We start from the raw sequence: 21,522 nt of genomic DNA on the forward strand, positions 1-21,522 counted from the left end.
CAAAAATTACAATTTATCATTTTTTATTTTTCAGTAACTTTCTCTGATAGATGTTCGAATGCCTTATATATACTGGGTGATCAAAAAGTCAGTATAAATTTGAAAACTGAATAAATCACGGAATAATGTAGATAGAGAGGTACAAATTGATACACATGCTTGGAATGACATGGGGTTTTATAAAAAATTAAAATAAAAAAAAAATACAAATGTCCGACAGATGGCGCTTCATCTGATCAGAATAGCAATAATTAGCATAGCAAAGGAAGACAAAGCAAAGATGATGTTCTTTAAACAGGAGATGCTCAATACGTCCACCATCATTCCTCAACAATAGCTGTAGTCGAGGAATAATGTTGTGAACAGCACTGTAAAGCATGTCCGGAGCTATGGTGAGGCATTGGCGTAGGTCGATCGGTCGATCACGATACACTTGCGACTTCAGGTAACCCCAGAGCCATTAATCGCACGGACTGAGGTCTGGGGACCTGGGAGGCCAAGCATGACGAAAGTGGCGGCTGAGCACACGATCATCACCAATCGACGCGCGCAAGAGATCTTTCACGCGTCTAGCAATATGGGGTGCTTCTAATAAAACCCCATGTCATTCCAAGAATGTGTGGCAATTTTTACCTGTCTATCTACATTATTCCGTCGTTTATTAAGTTTTCAAACTTATACTGACTTTTTGATCACCCGATATATATATATATATATATATATATATATATATATATATATATATATATATATATATATATATATATATATGGGTGGAAAAGTGGCAAAAATATTACCTGAGGTGTCATAGCAAATTCATAAATTTTTTGAAAGTCAAGAAAAGTGGCACAACTCTAAGAATTAATTAATAATTACCTGATTACACTTCACATTCGACGAGAACAGAATTACATGTCCGTATTACTACTGTATCGACTATGAAGAAATTTACTGGAAAAATTACTTAAGTTTAATTGACATTTAGGCTCTTTCAACACAAGTTTCATAGAATTCTTCAAGTCGATTTATCTCAAGTATTATATTTTTGAGTTGTGTCACTGTTCTTGACGGGGTGTGGTACATTATACTGCCCAGCTCTTTGTAACACCAACCACACCGTCGTCGCCTGTGTTTTTGCAATAAATAATCAAACGAAATTATGATTGTATTTTAAACATATTTTAATTTTTTAACTATAATTATCCGTCCATTGTTCGGTGTTTCTGAAAGAAAAAAAGAAAAAAAAACTAATGGAGCCTCGAGTATTCTGTTCTAATTTGTAGTTTCCAAACGAAATTTCTGGTTATGAAGACTTAGATGAAGAAAATATCCCCCAGTGATTAAACAGCGATGGCTACTAACCGGGATTGGAGAGTCTGAATGACGCGGATGTACTAAACAGCGTGTGATCGGTGGAGGAAGACAACGAAGACGAGGCGATCGAAACCGAGCGAGGTGGCGCAGTCGTTAGCACACTGGACTCGCATTCGGGAGGACGACTTACTTCCACAATCCGACGAGACCGGTCACCTCACAGTTTGGTCTCTGCCCCCAAATCAACCCCAACTCAACGAACCGATCAAAGAACACATTGTCACGCACCATGAGATGCGGTAATGTATTTACTTGTTATTAGAGTATTCGAGATAAAATTCGTGCGAATATATCGATGTTTTGACTCTCCGGAAAACGAGAACCGTCGTCAGTAAAAGTGAATGAAAACAAACATAAAAACTGTACGATTATTTTAGGAAAACGATACGAAATACTGTGTTTTAAGTGTAATTTTGTAAATAAGTTGTCAGTTGCTAACAGTAACGCGTCAGTGATTCAGTGGGGTTTCAAATGTAGCACGTGTGCGTGTGCGTGTGTTTTTTAATAAATAGCAGTTTCCGTATAAATGCCCAGTTACCAGTGTTTTACTGTTAGCCGTGGAGCCTCGACTCCGCGTTAACCTGACTAATAGAGAGCCGCATGTACATAAAGGGTGACCGAGAATGAATTGCCAATATTGAGGGATATTACAGGGAATAGCATTCGAAGCACAAAAGTCTAGTAAATATGGGCTCTCAAATTCGTACCTTAACTGGTATGAGTAGTTGTTCAGTACAAGACATGTTTCACAGCAGCGAAGATGAACAAGTGCCCATAGCTCTTTAGGTATGCATTTTAGAATCCACGTTTACTAGACTTTTGTGCTTCGAATGCTCGTCCCTGTGACATCCCCGAGTACTGACAATAGAGGGATTAAACTATACGCACCTAGATTTCATGTTTATATCTTTTATAAACAACATTCGTTTACTCAGGATATCAATTAAGTTATTCAATGTTTAACCTGAATTGCTTACAAAACCACACTGCAATAGGACACAAACGTTTTATGTTAATTCCAGTTGACATAATCATTATTTCCTTCAACCGCAGCCCGTTGAAAAGGCGACTATAGATTCGTTGTGGGAGCATTTCACTTTTTTAGTCGAAAAGATGGAATGATGTTTCAGCACCATGCTAATGAAAAAATAACTTCCACGCTTTTCAATAAGTAAATGACCCACCCTCCGAAATGGGGCAGCGAAACCATTTTACCTATACTTCCTTTGAAGTCCGCATTTTATTTTGCTCTGTTTTGTTTCAGGATAAGCTCTGAGAAGAGTTTCTTCCGTTCTCGTCTGCAGACTATGTGATGGGAGATAACAATGTATACAAGGAAGCTCTTATCATAAGCACATGACAAACTGCAGATAACCGTAGCTGATGTATCCGATTATTCGGTTTCCTGTTCGTCTTTCCAGCACTCTTGTCAGTGACAAAAGTTTAGCTGAGGAAACAGACCTTCTAGACGGGTCTATTATGCCGTAGAAGACATAAGAACGCTTGGTTAGCGTATATAGGCCTAGTACGAGTTTCTAAAAGTTACGTGCAATAAAAAAAAAGTTTTAGAGGCGCACCGCGAAGTAAGTTATATTTTGCTCATTCAGTATGTGTCATACTTGAAGTTTAGGACTGCTTGGTAGCTGTGTAAAAATGAGCTTAATTAACAGTTACGGAATCTACTACAGCGCTCCCAGTTTTGAGGAAGAAACTTACATGTATTTTATTTTTTTTGTAAACCACAATAGAAGTATATGACAAATTAGGCAGAACTTTATACTGTTTAATTTAAAAAATCAAAAGCCTTTGGCAAGGCCAATCTTTAAATATTCTCTCATTATGCAAAATTTTCCAAGCTAGTGCTTTAAGTATTGTGGATAACTAGTTACAGTTTTCAAAAATATTTCAGAAAAAAACTGTTTAGGATCGAGGATAAACACTGTTTTCTTAGTCTTTATTCATTCTGTACAACCCGTGTCTCTAGGCGACCGGGCGAAGTAAATATTCGTAAACATGTGTTTAATATTAATTGTAAGGAACACATGCAGTTATAGGAAGATCGAACAACAACAAAAATAACGGAAATGTTATTGCGATCGATGAAGTTCGCATTTGATACACGTGAAATATTTCACACGGAAACGGAGAATAAGACGAATGAAAGTACAAGGTGTCTAAAATATTTATCTGCTGCACCTGCTACATTACTACGACGTTTAGAGATTCACAGTGCGTGCACATACACTGAGAAAGTAGGTCTTCCATCACGTGTTCTGTCATTCATTTTGAAGCACAAGTATTCAATTATTAACTCCACGACAAGAAACTGTATAAGCAAATCTTACTTTTATCGCCTACGTTTAGAGAGATTTTCTCTATCATGACGCACGTGGCTACGTAGTTTAGCAACGTTTGGCAGTCAGGTCGCTCTAAATCTGCAGACAGGCTGGTGGAAGCATCATCCCGACCTTTTGTATCTTCGACGTCGAACGTAGTGAATACAGTTACAGCCGGAATAAGTTGGCACTGCGTCTGATGAGGCCCTTTGGGTAGCAACCGACCGACCGTCAACGAAATTTAAGAACAGCTATGTAAAATGCAGCGGACAGCAGTCCCTGGGTGTAGAACAGGAAATGACTTACGACTCTCGGACAGACGTGTAGTGCATCTGCGTAGGCATGTTGCAACGCCGCTAGTTCCGAACGCACTGCCTAAGGCCAAGCGGCGCTGTTATCGGCCGATAACGCCGACAGGCGGCAAATCAGTACCTCTGCGTCACCAGTGTAGTCTAATAGCTTGGCCACACGCGACCGGATTCCTGCGACGGCCCAGAACTGTAGGTCAGTTCTGCGGATATTTCTGACAGATCCGGCCTGGCGATTCAGGCCTGTCGTTTTCCACTAACGTGCAAGCCCCACCGGTGTGGTCTCTTATCATAGATCTGCCCAGACGCCGGGTCCCTTCCTACGTGGCGAAAATCAGCAGAGTTTCGCCATTTATCCGCGCACCCAGGGCGACTCAGTATTATTTTAAGGCTTTTTTTGTAGTGCATTTTTGGATTTTGAAGCTGTTCTGACTAGGCGAAACTAGTTTCGTCCGGCCACAACAGTGTGTTCTTTGATTTCTATGGAAGAAAACTCATCAAATTAGAACGCGTGAAATATTCGTTCACCTTATTACATAAACGTATAAAAGATTTACTCAACTTCAAAACACTCCTCTTTGCCCAGGAGTACTTGTTAATTTACAACTGTCATTGACTAGTAAAGCATCACTTGGTGCATTAATTAACAAGCAGTTTTCTTGCCATACAATGTTCAACACGACATGCAGATAGCCTTTTCAGACGAATCACATTTTATCCTCCATCGGACAGATGGCCGTTTGCATGAAAGATGTGAAACGCCTGACAGCAAACACGCTATGACAATCGTCGGAATGGTCCAGGTCGAAGGGCATTCCCTGGGTGACCTCGTCACTCAGGAAAGCACAAGTAGTCATCTATCCTCCGGACTTTGTCCACCCCTACTTGCAGTTATTTTTCGACGGCACCTAAAGCAGGATCATGCTGTGTGTCACACAGCTCTGAGCGTACGTGGATGGTTCGAAGAGCATCATGACGAGTTTACTGTACTTCCCTGGCCACCAGACTCCCCGCACTTAAACCCAGTCGAGAATCTGTGGGACTACCTCGATCGAGATGTTCCCACCATGGCTCCTCAACCGAGGAACGTAGTACTGTTAGCCGTGGCAGTGGAGTCGGCTCGGCCCCACATCCCTGTCTGTACCTTTTCAGAGCCTCACTAACTCCCTTCCTTCGCGTATAGCAACGGTCCGTACTGCCAAAGGTGGTTATTCAGGCTTTTGACAAGTGGTGACAACGTGACTGGACAGTGCATTCTTCAAGCCAGACCAATGGTGTTTTATTTCAATAAAACGAAATTGGTTTGATGAAAAAATATCATTTCTTGTAGTTTCAAAGATGGATTTAAAATGCTTTCAGTAATTATAAAGCAACTACAAATTAAGAATTTATATTCTAAAGCTTTGTTTCAAATTCTGGAACCTAGATTTGTAGCACTTTGATGCACAGTTGGGATACCATCTGTAAATGTTTCTACTATATCTCTGCACGCCATAGATCTGTCGTTCTTGTTCACGTAATGTTCATCTGTCAGTTTCTAAAAACACATTCCAAACACTATTTTCTATGTTCGGTTTGGTCTCGGCTAGTGGAAATCGTAAGTCATGCAGCAAGTTTATTCAGTTCCTCACTTTTGCTCTCATTGTTAGGTCTATCATACTCGTAGATGAAAATCCACTCACATATTAAGTTGTGACGAATGGAGTCAGAATTATTACGTATTTCCGACAGTAATGTGTACTCGCCACCAACGTTTCACCAAAATGTTGCCAGTTCTGTTTCATCGAAACCTATTTTTTTGTGTATTGTCTTCACAGTTTCCAAGAAATTTTTCTCTGGCTCGAATCTCATTAACGAAACATTCCACCATTCACTGAAAACGGTGTTAGAACCGAAGAAATTATTTCTCGGCTTTTCAAATCGGAAAGATATTAGATAACAGAAATTATTTTCACGACACACATTAACTTATTTCATATCTGAATGAGCACTTACATCCATCATCTCTGTCAGTTCTAGAAACATTGACACGTCCGTAATTTCAACCTTAGACTGAAAAAGCTCCAATATGCGAAAAAACTAGTAACCTCTTGTTCTGTTAAAACATTAATCATATTTCTTTTATTTATTTCTCCAAGGAAATCCACAGCGCATCCAATTTTGATAACACTTATTTTACCCACGTGAAACGGAGCCACGTTTTGTGAGGGTTGTACACAGTGTGTAGTACCCTTTCAGAATGAACACTTACGTATTTTTGAATTATACAGCGCATACATAGGGCACGCGTAACACAGCGATTTTTTTTAAAAAGTACAAAAGAAATATTCGGCGAACGCATCGTTCATCAACATGCACCGCAGAATTAAACAATTAACGACCACAAAGCGAGTCCCCAACATTAAAGTTTGGAAGAGCAATCGGACGATGGATTTTTTTAAAATCCGAAACCAGTGACGGTTAATTGTAAATAACTTTTATACCATAATAACGGCTGGTTGCTATATTTAGGTTACAATTCTTATACTTCTGCTACAGCCACGTCTCTCATAATGTCTATTTTCGACAAGATAGCTAATACGCAGCAGCTCTGACCTTCTGTACCTCCACTGTCATTTCGCATTCACTGTTTACTGAGCGGCGAAGAAGCTACCTTGGCACCGTTCCTATCTTACCGCAAGAATGCAGTGTGGTCGTCGATGTTGAAACGCTAGCGAATGTAATACACACTCTGTATACGATAAATGTGCGGGAAGAAACACTGCTGACCGCAAAACATAGCCGCCATTCTTATAGCTTTTTTTTTCCAAAAATGTTATTGTGCAATGCACAGCATTTAGCATTCCCTAGCGCTTTTAACAGCACTAGGCCTATGGTGCACTAGACACAAGGCTTTCGGTGCCTCAGACACCGATCATCTGGTTTACCGGTCAAACTTAGTGGTTTTTCAGTGCTGTTTTATGTCTCAGTGATAAAAGATTGGATTGATTTCTCACATATAGAATGCAGCTTAAAGAAAGATAAATCTCATCCCTGTGCTCCAACGTGAATTATTTACGGCATTGCAGCAGCAGAATATCGTGTCAGAAAAGAAAGTCAAGTCTAGAGTGGTAAAAGAAGATTCTACGTAGGGCAAGTTAAAACCATAAACTTGCACATGGGAGTAGAGCACTACGCAAACACGCTTCTTGGACAGATTCAAATCTTGAACTTCTCACTACTATTAGTAGACTCCACAGAGCGTCTCTCATGGTACGGGAGGAACACCTCCAGCGGAGCAGATATAGTGGGAAATTTAACTTCTTCGAAGCCTTTACGTTGTTAATGAGATCGTCACACAGAACCAACACAGCGCAAATTCCTCAAGAATAGTAGAAAATTTGTGTCTACATAATGGTTCAAATGGCTCTGAGCACTATGGGACTCAACTGCTGAGGTCATCAGTCCCCTAGAACTTAGAACTACCTAAACCTAACTAACCTAAGGACATCACACACATCCATGCCCGAGGCAGGATTCGAACCAGCGACCGTAGCTGTCGCGTGGTTCCAGACTGTAGCGCCTAGAACCGCTGGGCCACGCCGGCCGGCTGTCTACATAATAAGTGAATTTTGAAAACTACAAAACCTCATAAGCCACGGAAGAATCTCCGTCGATGAATAAAAGGTTGGTTCAGCCACCGTTTTATGTGACAGGGTATGGGGCTAGTGGAATCGAAGGTGTATTGCACGATTTCGCTTTTAGTCCTGTAAAAAGGCAGGTCAGCAATCTCGATAATCTAATCCAGAGTTCCAAGTTGTCTTTAAATATTAAATTTATCGGTTTCCTCCAAAGATAGAAGAGTGAATCGTCTATTACATTTTGAACGGACGACAGATCGAACGTCTACATCACATTGGCGTAGTGAACCTTGCGCATAAACTGCCCTAAAAAAAAGGAACATTGTTTTACACCTCTCGTCGCCGACAAGGTTACTAGAGAAGGAGCGCAACATCGAATTAGTGAAGGAAACCAACCGTGGCGTTTTCATTGGAACGGTTTCGGCATTTGCCTTAAGTGATTTAGGGGAAATCACGGGAAACATGAATCTGGATGGTCGGACGGGAATCTGAACTACCGTCTTCCCGGCTAACAATTGCTGAGCGTCCGCAGCTCGTGGTCGTGCGGTAGCGTTCTCGCTTCCCACGCCCGGGTTCCCGGGTTCGATTCCCGGCGGGGTCAGGGATTTTCTCTGCCTCGTGATGACTGGGTGTTGTGTGATGTCCTTAGGTTAGTTAGGTTTAAGTAGTTCTAAGTTCTAGGGGACTGATGACCATAGATGTTAAGTCCCATAGTGCTTAGAGCCAATTGCTGAGCAATGCGCTGCCTCACTTGGTATGAACGGGCCATTAGGTGGAGAGCGTCTTGGAAGAGATATGGCATTACGGAACGATGCTCAAAGTTAATTGAACTAATCTGGTAAGAAACGAGGACGTTGTTCGTAGAATCGGCGCGGGAAGTAAAATGTGGCAGACACTAACTGGAAGAAGGGCCAAAATGGCATTTAAAACTTCACGGAATAAATTCTATGGTACTAGAAAGCCGTAGGAGCAAATGTAGAAAGGAAAGGTAGAGTTCATAATACACAAGGTGTTTCACAAGGTCTCTTACAGGCTTCTAAGGGTTGCCGAAGGCCATCTGTTGGTAAAGTTTCGACGTGTGGCCCATGTGCAGAAATGAACCGTTTGCATATAAAATTTTAAGATCGAATCACTTCCAGACCTCCAACTCCACGCTGAGCGCACAAGCTGGGGGAGAGTGCCGTCATCAGCCCGTGTTGTAATTATATTTTCGTCGTACAGCATTTCCATCCTACTACAAGAACGGCTGTGAGAAACTGGTACGTTCGCAGCTAGGGGTGTTGAGTGAGGTGCTTAACGTACATACTGCACTCTCGACTTCGTCACGTAGAATAGAACCCAACAGCGAGCACTCTTAAACATTGCCCGTACGTCGGGCCCCTGTTGAGCATGTTGTCTCCATTGCCCGCGAGATCTGAAAGTGATCCAAACTTCAAACTTATTTTACATCCAAATGGTACATTTCTAGAAACGTGTTTCTTATAAACACTTTATTTACTACAACCCCCAGAAGCCTGTAATAGGGCTCGTGAAACACTCTGCATACCATGCATAGTCGAAGACGTTGAGCTGAGGTGCTACATCTACATCTACATTTATACTCCGCAAGCCACCCAATGGTGTGTGGCGAAGGGCTTTACGTGCCACTGTCATTACCTCCCTTTCCTGTTCCAGTCGCGTATGATTCGCGGGAAGAACGACTGCCGGAAAGCCTCCGTGAGTGCTAGAATCTCTCTAATTTTACATTCGTGATCTTCTCGGGAGGTATAAGTAGGGGGAAGCAATATATTCGATACCTCATCCAGAAACGCACCCTCTCGAAAACTGGACAGCACGCTACACCGCGATGCAGAGCGCCCCTCTTGAAGAGAGTCTGCCACTTGAATTTGCTAAACATCTCCGTAACGCTATCACGCTTACCAAATAACCCTGTGACGAAACGCGCCACTCTTCTTTGGATCTTCTCTATCTCCTCTGTCAATCCGACCTGGTACGGATCCCACACTGATGAGCAATACTCAAGTATAGGTCGAACGAGTGTTTTGTAAGCCACCTCCTTTGTTGATGGATTTCATTTTCTAAGGACTCTCCCAATGAATCTCAACCTGGCACTCGTCTTACCAACAATTAATTTTATATGATCATTCCACTTCAAATCGTTCCGTACGCATAGTCACAGATATTTTACAGAAGTAATTGCTACCAGTGTTAGTTCCGCTATCATATAATCATACAATAAAGGATCCTTCTTTCTATGTATTCGCAATACATTAGATTTGTCTACATTAAGGGTCAGTTGCCACTCGCTGCACCAAGTGCCTATCCGCTGCAATTTTCTAATGCTGCAACTTCTCTGTATACTACAGCATCATCCGCGAAAAGCCGCATGGAACTTCCGACACTATCTACTAGGTCATTTATATATATATTGCGAAAAGCAATGGTCCCATAACACTCCCCTGTGGCACGCCAGAGGTTACTTTAACGTCTGTAGACGTCTCTCCATTGATAACAACATGCTGTGTTCTGTTTGTTAAAAACTCTTCAATCCAGCCACACAGCTGGTCCGATATTCCGTAGGCTCTTACTTTGTTTATAAGGCGACAGTGCGGAACTGTATCGAACGCCTTCCGGAAGTCAAGAAAATAGCATATACCTGGGAGCCTGTATCTAATATTTTCTGGGTCTCATGAACAAATAAGGCGAGTTGGGTCTCACACGATGGCTGTTTCCGGAATCCATGTTGATTCCTACATTGTGGTGAAGAGGTTGGCACAGGAGAGAGAACAGTGGCGGGCCGCATCAGTTCAGTCCAAAGACTGATGACGAAAGTTCTTGTTAGGGTTATCAGGCACACTGATCAAGTGACGACTACCCAAACGAGAAACCGCAATTGTGTAATACAAAACAACTAATATCCAGTGGGAAAGGTAGCGTAGATCTCACCGTCTGAACAAATTTTCGTGTCTCTATTACAGCAATTACCTCCCCTCTTCTTCACTCTGTACATTTACCTAGGTAAATGTTACGAGCTTACTGTTACAGAGGAATGTTGGCGCCGACACTACCACCTCGTCCGCCCCGCTTAAAACTTTTCAGATGCGCCGCTCACGCACGTTTTGATGTTTTCCAGGATAGCATTTAAGACCAGCTCATTTAGATCGGCAGTACCGCTGCAGACTAGGGCTACTGGCTGGATCAGCAGACGGAGAGAGGGACCCTGCCTTGGAGTTGGAGCGTCGCGCAGTTTGGGGTTTAGCGGCGCGAGTTAAGCCGGGGACGCCCGGTGCGGTCGGTGCTCCAATCAGCGCAGCGCAGCCCCGCCGTAATCGCCCGCACCTTAACCGGCGAATTCGCGTGTGCCTCAAGTGCGGGAGGCGCGGGCAGATACGGGCCAGCAGCTGCCGCTCTCCGCGGTTCACAAAGTTGTTCGCTAGGAGTCAGAAGAATTATTCAGCAACTGCCACATAACGCAAAATGTCTGACAGGTAGAAAATCGAATCTAAAACACACCTTACTTAACTCTACAGAAATGTATAAAGTAGTAACTGATGAGAAATTAGAAGCACCTCTTAATGACAGCAATACGTAATTATCTCATTGAAAGGCGAAGAATTCTCGTTTTTCAATGATTATTGTTCTGCTTAACTTAATGAAACTGACTAGTAAACAATAAGCACATTAAGTTGCCGTGACAGTGGCCAGGGGCAGAGGACGTCCTTGTACAGTGAATTCCTCTGACAGTGAAGATGTAGACGACGTAGAAAATGTGAATAAAAAGCCACGAAGAACTGTGCTGCAACGAGTTTCAGAAATTAGGTCTTACATTGTTGACCAACTGTCAAAAATTTGTTAAGGCAAGAAGTGCCTCAAAATGTAGCCAGTGTGGCCGAGCGGTTTGTTCTAGGTGCTTCAGTCTGGAACCGCGCGATCGCTACGGCCGCAGGTTCGAATCCTGCCTCGGGCATGGATGTGTGTGATGTTCTTAGGTTAGTTAGGTTTAAGTAGTTGTAAGTTCTAGGGGACTGATGACCTCAGATGTTAAGTCCCATAGTGCTCAGAGCCAAACCCGGCTGCAATTCCTACATAAGAGACGCATATCAAATGTGGTATGTATTCATGTATTTTGAAAGGTAATTGTTTTGAAGCTTATCATAAAACGCACCGAAAAGATCTATTTACAGCCAGCAGCAAATTGTTACCTGTCTGACTAGTACGTTTTCATGGTAACTCGGGTCCACATATGTGGGCTTACGTTTATGCCTTAGTGAATCATCAAAATTATTTCATTTGCGTCATGCTCGTTCATCAGTTCGCTTGAAAATATGAAAAGAAAAATTAACTGCTAATTTTTATCTGAGAAGTGAAGAGGTTAACGCAATCTGCCATTCACTGCACAAGATAGGAATTCTACCGACGTCATCCTGAAAGGCAATGTGAATTTTAAAGAGGAGACTAAGACACGATGAAAGAGACTTTTTCAAAAATTCAGTCCTACAAAGGTGCCGCTTGTTTAGAACCGAAAATTCCCGAATCACAAATAGCGAAGGAAGTGAGTTAACCTGGAACGCATATTACGAGACAGAAGTTGGAGAAAACTTGCAGGACGTAAGAACAGAGTGGAAGAGTGAGGGCGCCGCAATCGAGAATAGACCAGCCCGCAGCGGACGGCAGTGTTACGGTGGTGTGGGCCGGCCGAAGTGGCCGTGCGGAGGCGCTGCAGTCTGGAACCGCAAGACCGCTACGGTCGCAGGTTCGAATCCTGCCTCGGGCATGGATGTTTGTGATGTCCTTAGGTTAGATAGGTTTAACTAGTTCTAAGTTCTAGGGGACTAATGACCTCAGCAGTTGAGTCCCATAGTGCTCAGAGCCATTTTTTAGTGTTAAGGTGGGTTCACACTTTACGTTACGTCACCATTACGCCGTAGATTCTCCTCTGTAGCTCTCTGTGGCACTCATACACGCCGTCAAAGGAAGGACATCGACACGTGACGTCAGCGTTACCAAAGGTTTCTCGGGAAGAATGTTTCGATGGGCCACAGTGTAGCGTACTTGACGGACAACTGTCACATTAAGTACACAGTGTGGACTAATACGAAAGTATTCCCCACTGACTGCTATCGCGAGAAGGTCTTAATATGTGCTGGGAGACAATACTACGTTAAAGTACTACATATTTTACATACTGAAAGAGTACATTGCAAAATAAACTATACATTTCTTGTTCAATGTGTTATACTCAAGATTTTTTCAGTGGAATAGCGAGAAGAACAGCCGCGGGTAAAGCTGATGTGGCATGCAGGAGTTTAAAATCAGATTCGTAAGAAATTACCTACGAACAGCAGCTCAGTATGCATCTTGATATACTGTAGGCAAACCAACAGCTTCTGTCGAAGTGATGTAGGTCACCTAAATCTTTAGTTTCACTTCGTATTTTTATTTGTATCTTGCTTAACAGGTAAAAAACTGTTGTTTAGAAACTCTGAAATATTTACAGAACGATGACTCCTCCTCTTCCAGAACCTTGTAAAGAGTGTGGAGCTCACTTTCACAGTCTAGATTTTTTTTTTTTTTACATTTACCTACGCCAGACTCTTTTTGCTCTCTGTTCCTCATCATCAAGTGCAACAGCAATCAGCGCAAACTGCTTTAAACTGAATTTCGGCTTTTTATGACTGTCTACCGCGAACTACGAAATAGCGCCTCTAGTGGGTATTTTATGAACCAGCTGTAACGTCACGGCGTTCTTTCGACGTTTACGTACCGTGTAATATGACTGCTCAGAAATTCCTTTGACTGTCGGCGTTCAAAAACGTGACGGTTACGTTACGGTGACGTTCCGGCAAGTGCGAATCCGCCTTTATATTAGCAGACGAGGTGCAGATCCATCGCCGCGGGCGCTGCCGCGTGTCAGTGGCTTTGTTCTGAGCAACAGACGAGAGCCCGCCTTTAGCAGCACGCATGTGAAGCTCGCTCACGCCGCCGCGCTCCACACAAGCGGCACATTAAAACCAGCCGCGCTCTTTTCCGCTTGTCTGTACAAGGATGGTGTAAAAAAAATGGCTCTGAGCACTATGGGACTTAACTTCTGAGGTCATCAGTCCCCTAGAACTTGGAACTATTTAAACCTAACTAACCTAAGGACATCACACACATCCATTCCCGAGGCAGGATTCGAAGCTGCGACCGTAGCGGTCGCGCGGTTCCAGACTGTAGCGCCTAGAACCGCTCGGCCACCTCGGCCGGCAAGGATGGTGCAGTCTAGAGCAGGTGTAGGAAGAAATGGTTGCGGGAAAGGCCTACACCTACATACAAAGGATGATAATAAAGTTTTAATTACTACCTCAAGAAAAAGCTATGTAACTAATTTGTTAGTTTGCAGGTACAGTTAACGTCAGCAGTTCTGGCGCACTCTGAAATGCCGAGGCCTCAGTACTGTAGCGCGCTGTTAGTGAAGCCAGAACAAAAGGGTGCACGCCATCTACACTTTACCGATTGTCTGTGAGACAGCACTGCGCCGCCGGGATTCCAGTATGTGCCAGGACTGCAGACGTGAACTGTACTAACAAACAAACTAGAACTTAAATCCCTAACTCAATCCAGGATGCCTCAAAATAATGTACAGATTCTTTGAAATTAAGCAGCTCTTCAGCAGATACGAATGAAAAATTGTTGGTGTCCTATACTTTTAGGTGTACCTTACACTGAAGTGACAAAAGCCGGCCGCTGTGACCGAGCGGTTCTAGGCGATTCAGTCGGGAACTGCGCTGCTGCTACGGTCGCAGGTTCGAATCCTGCCTCGGGCATGGATGTGTGTGTGACGTCCTTAGGTTAGTTAGGTTTAAGTAGTTCTAACAAGGGAACCTCTCCACCGCACCCCCCTCAGATTTAGTTATAAGTTGGCACAGTGGATAGGCCTTGAAAAACTGAACACACATCAATCGAGAAAACAGGAAGAAGTTGTGTGGAACTATGAAAAAAATAAGCAAAATATACAAACTGAGTAGTCTATGTGCAAGATAGGCAATATCAATGCTTCTGTAAGCTCATGAGCGCCGTGGTCCCGTGGTTAGCGTGAGCAGCTGGGGAACGAGAGGTCATTAGTTCAAGTCTTCCCTCGAGAGAAAATTTTACTTTCTTTATTTTCGCAAAGTTATGATCTGTCGTTCGTTCATTGACGTCTCTGTTCACTGTAATAAGTTTAGTGTCTGTGTTTTGCGACCGCACCGCAAAACCGTACGATTAGTAGACGAAAGGACGTGCCTCTCCAATGGGGACCGAAAACAGTTGATCGCTAGGTCATAGGTCAACCGATTCCTCCACAGGAAAACACGTCTGATATATTCTATACGATACTGGTGACGGCATGTGCGTCACATGACAGGAATATGTTGTCGACCCACCTAACTTGTACACTTGGCGAATGGGTAAAAAGATTCTTCCACCTTGCCCGATTTAGGTTTTCTTGTGGATGTGATAATCACTCCCAAAAAACTAATGGAAACATAAGAGTTTGTCACATAAAATGAAAATAAAAAATTAAAATTTTCATTCGAGGGAAGACTTGAACCAAGGTCCTCTCGTTCCACAGTTCCTCACACTAACCACGGGACCACAGCGCTCCTGTGCTCACATCATTCTTCATGTTGCCTATCTTGCGCATAGACTACTTAGTTTGTATATTTTGCTTATTTTTTCATAGTTCCACACAACTTCTTCCTGTTTGCTCGATTGATGTGTGTTCAGTTTTTCAAGGTCTATCCACTGTGCCAACTTATAACTATATCTGAGGGGGGTGTGATGGGGAGGTTCCCTTGTAAGTTCTAGGGGACTGATGACATCAGAAGTTAAGTCCCATAGTGCTCAGAGCCATTTCAACCATAACTGCAGATGGGCGTACTTTGTTGTAACTCGGTTCAGCTGAGCAGGAAATGTGAAAAGTGAGCCCGCTGGGGTCCAGTGTTACCGGATAGCGCTGGATGGCTGGCTAGCCGCGCCGGCTCGGCTGTCCACGGCCTGCCTGCTAATAGGGACTATTGATATTCAGAGCAGGCTGCTGCAGGCCATCGTCTCCGGAGCATTTGCTGTGGCGGCGTGGGACGGCGGGAACAGTGGGGGGCGCGATCGCAGCTGACGTCACGGGCTGTGCAGCACGCATATCGGAACAATGACCACGCACAGGTAGTGTGGTCTCTAGAAATGCACCCACGCACCTTCAGCCTAACTGTGCTGTTATCCGGCAAATTCTATACCTACGCAGTTATCTCAACTGAAGACGTGCAGGCGACATTTAGTTTTGCCCGCAGTTCCTTACTCAGTTCTGCTGCTGCGTGTAGTGGTTGTGACGATGAAGTGACAGGCTGACAGAAAAAAATCTGACCTGGCTATCGCGCACTGAGGAATTATATCTACACTACTGGCCATTAAAATTGCTACACCACGAAGATCACGTGCTACAGGCGCGAAATTTAACCGACGGGAAAAAGATGCTGTGATATGCAAATGATTAGCTTTTCAGAGCATTCACGCAAGGTTGGCGCCGGTGGCGACACCTACAACGTGCTGACATGAGGAAGGTTTCCAACTTTACCGATTGTCTGTGAGACAGCACTGCGCCGCCGGGATTTCAGTTTGGGCCAGGACTGCAAACGTGAACTGTACTTACAAACAAACTAGAACTTAAATCCCTAACTCAATCCAGGTCCCCATGTCGAATGCATCCGCAATAGTTTCAAAAGGAGTCAGCAGAAATCCGTTCGCCGTGCAGCTCGACAGCTCAACATACCCTCTATGTCCGTCTGGCGTGTGTTGCGTTTACGTTTATACATGAAACCACACAAAACTCCGCTCGTCCAAGCTGTCCGTGAAGGTGACAAACAACTACGTGTGGAGTTCTGTTAATTTCGTTGTTGGTACGGTGGAGGATGACACTTTTCTTCCACGCTTAATGTTTAGTGACGAGGCCACATTCCATTTAAATGAAAAGGTGAACAGTCATGATGTGAGAATATAGGGTACGGAACAACCAGATGAAGTTGTACAACACGAGGTAAGCCCTCCAAAATTAAAGGTGTTTTGTGCCGTTTCACGGGAAAAGGTGTATGGTCCATATTTCTTTGCCGAGAACACTGTTACATAAAGCACGTATCTCAATATGCTTGAGAACCTTCTTTATACACAGTTGAAGACGGATTCGAACAACTCCATTTACCAACATTTGCCACTCTGGCATCTGGAAGTGTGGGAATTTTTAAATCAAACTGAACAATGGATCTGTCGCAGCAGACCAAATGATTCAGCCTTACATTACTGGCCTCCAAGGTCACCGGTATGACTGTATGTCATTTCTTATGGGGGTTTATGAAAGACTGTTTATGAGGGTCCCTTACCAACAACAATGAATGAACTGAGACATTGCATAACAGCAGTTGTGGAGGCTGTAACTCAAGACATGCCCGCTGCAGTGTGGGAATAATTTGAATACCGCATTGACATATGCGGTGCATCTCGAAGGGGGCCATGATGAACACACATGAAAGGGTACGAAAGAAAACGGAGTTTCCCGTTCATTGGAAAACAAAATTCATTGTATATGTTTATTAGATCCAGAGATACAGACGTGCCAAATCGTATGATTCTTTCTGATACACCCTGTATGTTTATTTTTAAGGCACGAATCTGTAAAAACGGAACCCCTATAGTATCACTTGGTTGTCCGTCTGCCTGTTAAGCTCCCTTTTCATCTGGAACAGATCGGCGTATCAAGTTCAAATCAGTGCCACATGTTAACGTCTATGGTCTCTTCGCGGTGTACAAAATTAAAGCTTCTAAGTCAATGTAGTCAAAAGATTCGGTAATTTATGTTACCTATTTTATTACTTGCAAATTTACTCATGAAAACCTATTGGGTACGTCCCGTTGACCTGGAATCACGAAATTCCGCAAGAAGCAAGGTTTCACAGTGCAAGTAAAGTAAAAACTCTGTAACTACATTACATAGAAGTATCATTTGGAATTTGATAATACATTGCATTCATCATCCGTCAAACGCATAATAGACGACGATTACTGCATGCAAAAATAAAATGTGAGTAGCAATTATGTTTGGCAAGTAAATAAAAAAATGCTTTGTTAAATCTTCTCTCTGCACACAATATAAACTGAGGTCCCGGCGCGCGGGATTAGCCGAGCGCTTTAAGGCGCTGCAGTCGTGGACTGTGCGGCTGATCCCGGCGGAGGTTCGAGTCCTCCCTCGGGCATGGGTGTGTGTGTGTTTGTCCTTAGGATAATTTAGATTAAGTAGTGTGTAAGCTTAGGGACTGATGACCTTAGCAGTTAAGTCCTATAAGATTTCACACACGTTTGAACATTTGAACTGAGGTCCCCTGCTCGCTTCGTTTCTAAGACTGGGTTAGTCCGTCAAGGAAAACTCCCGGTTGCACCCCCCTCAGATTTGGCTGTATAATGGCCCAGTGGATACAGATGTAAACGCAGATTTGAACATGGTCTCCCGTTTTGCAGCCCAACACCGTGACCACATAACCACGACGCCTTGGCTCTGTCAATTTGCCTGATGTACATATCTTGAACTTGGACCGTTCACTGTTTCTATTTTGTTTCTTTTTTCGCAGTTCAGTACACCTTCTTCCTGTTTTTATGCTTGATCTTTGTTCAGTTTTTGACGGATTATCCGCTGCGCCAACTCACCATTAAATCTGAGTGAGGAGCGATGTGAAGTTTCTCCTATGAGGAAATGCTGAACAGATTTTGATGCTGTCTTGGAATTTCTGGGAACAATATCTCGCCAGTTTCGATATCGACAACAGGCAAAAATCGTTCAGGTTCTCAGTTCCCAGAATGGATGAACTGTATGCGTACATAACAAATTCTGTATAGAACCCACAGTGCGCGAATACTACTCTGATTTGGTCAGTATTTATGTCCTCGCTAAACAGAGCAGCATCGAGAACACTATTACGCGTGTAAATATTTCTGTCTCAATACCATTTTCGACTGGATGAACACGAACTTTACCAAAAATACATCAAAATGCTACGAAACTGTCCCTGAACAACCTCCGAATGAAGGGACCCGTAGTTTCCTGAACTTCGTTACAGAGTAATTGTATTTATTTTTGATTCCTTGGGTCCTTTTATCTTTGTATCTGTATTGCACTGAAAATACCTGCACAACAGTGCAAATTTCTACGGTGTGCTCCGTGTGTCTTCTTTGGAAATAACCTCGTTCCATTCCCTCACGTCACTTGCTTTTGGCAACAGGAGTGCCCACTTTACTTTTTGCACTCAAGTTTGCATTCAGTACTGCTCGGTTGTCTTTTGGTTTTTTGTTCCAGCAGTGTTAGCTCTACTTTATCGGAGATACACAGCAGCATGGAGATGTTTCCTAATGAAGAGGTAGCTGATATGCACCACATATGTGGGTTCACTGGACATGATGCAACACGATGCTATGCAGAGCTGTTCATGCCGCTTATTTTTTTCCATCTGAGGGCTGTTACTTTACTCTGTGTTGTGTGTTGTGCGTTTTTCACAGGCTTTCTCATTCCTATCAAAGGAATTTTCAAAAAAACCAAGGTAACTCGGGTAACAAATCTAATAAACCGTAGCTACATTATTAGTGTCTAACAAGGCGCAGGGGATCCTGGTTCCCTTATATAAAAATAAATAAATAAATAAAAAAACTCACATAACGTCCCTGAACAGCCTCCGAAATTTTATCGGTAAGGTTGGGGCCTCAATGCCTATTATTGAAAAGAAAATTAAGAAAAGATGCTATATAATAAGTCGTCACAGAAAGATACTACGCAAATACGTTTCTAAACCAAGTAAAATTTAAGAATAATTAGGATAGGTCTACGCATAAATCTGCATCGTCCTCTTTTTCGTTCTATATTTTTAAAATGTGTAAAAATTCTTGGGGTTCTACACTATTGTAAAATATTGTTTTGTGTCGTTATGTAACTTTAAATCAAGCGTGTAAGTCAAATGTTAAACGCTCTCATGGCTACGTCTTCGTGTTTAAAAACTTGTCTAGTAATTGTTGCGAAATAGTAACACAAATTATTCGCAGAAGAATGGAAACACCTTCGAATCGACCGCTGCAACAATCATTTTACGACTAATCTTTGGAGTCAGATTACGGAAAGAAAATCTACGGTTATGGGATTTGTCAATTTAGAGAAATTCTGCTGATGGAAGTTATATGACTGTAGTCTGGTTTCTGTACATCTTTTTGGTAACCTGTCGCCTCTTGTATTTTATGAGTATAATGATATGAAAGTGTACAGTAGTCATTATACTGAATAAGCAGCAGTAAACTTAGTTTTTTTATGTTTCGTATCGTTACTTTCATTATAACTGGCAGACAAGAGACTATTGAGCAATCGATTTATAAAGAAAATTGTCTGTCAAAGTCTTTACGGCCACTTCCGGGAGGCTGACGTTAGCAGTCACAGCGAAAACGTTTTCGATTTAGCCTCTACTGTTGTGGTTTTCTTGTGACATTAAGAAGCAGATAGCAAAAATAGGTGGCTCTATAAACTTAGTATTTGCACGTGGAAAAGTTAAATTATGTTGGAACATGAGCAGCAGCTCTGTGAAAGGACCATGACACATACTACACTTTCCGCAGTAAAAAAGTGATAATACTGCTTAGCAAACACGTCCCACACAGAGTTAGTCAGCAGTTGAGCTTGTTAGATAGCAGGTTCCTCATAAAGACATTCTTGTCTCAACTCAAATATTTGGCACGGGCGACGGGAACTATAAAGCTACTGTGTACAGCGCTGCAGGCATCTCAGGATTTTAGACAATGTTCTTGCACTGTCGTAAACGGATAAAAGTCAATGGTAGAACTTTCACCCTCGTAATGGGCGTGATGATTCGCAATAAGTTGTGCTTAAACATGTAGAATACCTTGTTAGTCATTGTCATTAAAGTGACAACATACAGTACATAATCGCCACTTGTAAACAAGTGTCTTGGAGGAGATTATGAGCAAGTCCACAGTATCTGAATGTTTGAAACCATTAGACATTGTTCGTTTGATAAAAACTGGAAGTCTGGTGGTTTCCTTCATGGATTTCGAGAAAATTAATCTAAATGTTGCCACCAGGTTACATCCTTTCTTTCATTTCCATAATCACTCACAATAATACAAATACAGCAATACAGCGAAGGCACACTCATCGCAGCGCCGAAATTCACGTGATTGCCCTGACAAGACGATGGACCATTCCTCGGCATTTCAGAACCTTCCACGAAGGTCCATGAAATTGGACTGCGATGTCGAGTTCTAACCAATGGTTAGGCTTAACAGTAAAAATGCCATGGCCGGTCTTTCGTGATTGTTTCTCTAATAGAATAAGCTCTCCACCTTTATTTCTGCAAACTGACTGCTGATCTATGTTACTAAAAGCCTGAATACAACCGTTTCCAGTTGCAGGCTGCGTATCTAACGGGTTGCCGCGGGGGCAACGAAAATTTGACTTTCAGTATTTGATATGATTAGGCCTATTAAACTCCTCTCCTCCCGCACACTCCATGAAGGCCCAAAGGTACCAACCGGCCGCCATGTCATCCTCAGACCACAAGCGTCATTGGATGCGGATATGGAGAGGCATGTGGTCAGCACACCGCTCTCCCGGCCGTATGTCAGTTTCCGAGGCCGGAGCCGCTACTTCTAAATCAAGTAGCTCCTCAGTTTGCCTCACAAGGACTGAGTGCACCCCGCTTGCCATCAGCGCTCGGCAGACCGGATGGTCACCCATCCAAGTGCTAGCCCAACCCGACAGCGTTTAACTTCGGTTATCTGACGGGAACCGGTGTTACCACTGCGACAAGGTTGCTACAATCTACCCATTAA

The 21,522-nt window shown here is 43.0% G+C and overlaps 1 protein-coding gene across 4 annotated transcripts in view; it reads right to left on the reverse strand.

Moving 5' to 3' along the window:
- The window catches only part of LOC126473259 (transmembrane ascorbate-dependent reductase CYB561), a 302,748-nt gene that overhangs the window by 68,424 nt on the left and 212,802 nt on the right, over positions 1-21,522 (reverse strand). The window contains exon 1 of one of the 4 annotated variants that reach the window (XM_050100206.1): positions 4,017-4,085. The exons of the other annotated variants lie outside the window; for them this stretch is intronic. Coding sequence (XP_049956163.1) covers positions 4,017-4,054 — 38 coding nt within the window. The 5' untranslated portion in view covers positions 4,055-4,085. Of the gene's footprint in view, positions 1-4,016; positions 4,086-21,522 lie in introns of those variants that run through there. 4 annotated transcript variants of the gene reach the window in all.

This window comes from Schistocerca serialis, chromosome 4 (genome assembly GCF_023864345.2).
Source record: "Schistocerca serialis cubense isolate TAMUIC-IGC-003099 chromosome 4, iqSchSeri2.2, whole genome shotgun sequence".
In the NCBI taxonomy this organism is placed as follows: domain Eukaryota; kingdom Metazoa; phylum Arthropoda; class Insecta; order Orthoptera; family Acrididae; genus Schistocerca; species Schistocerca serialis.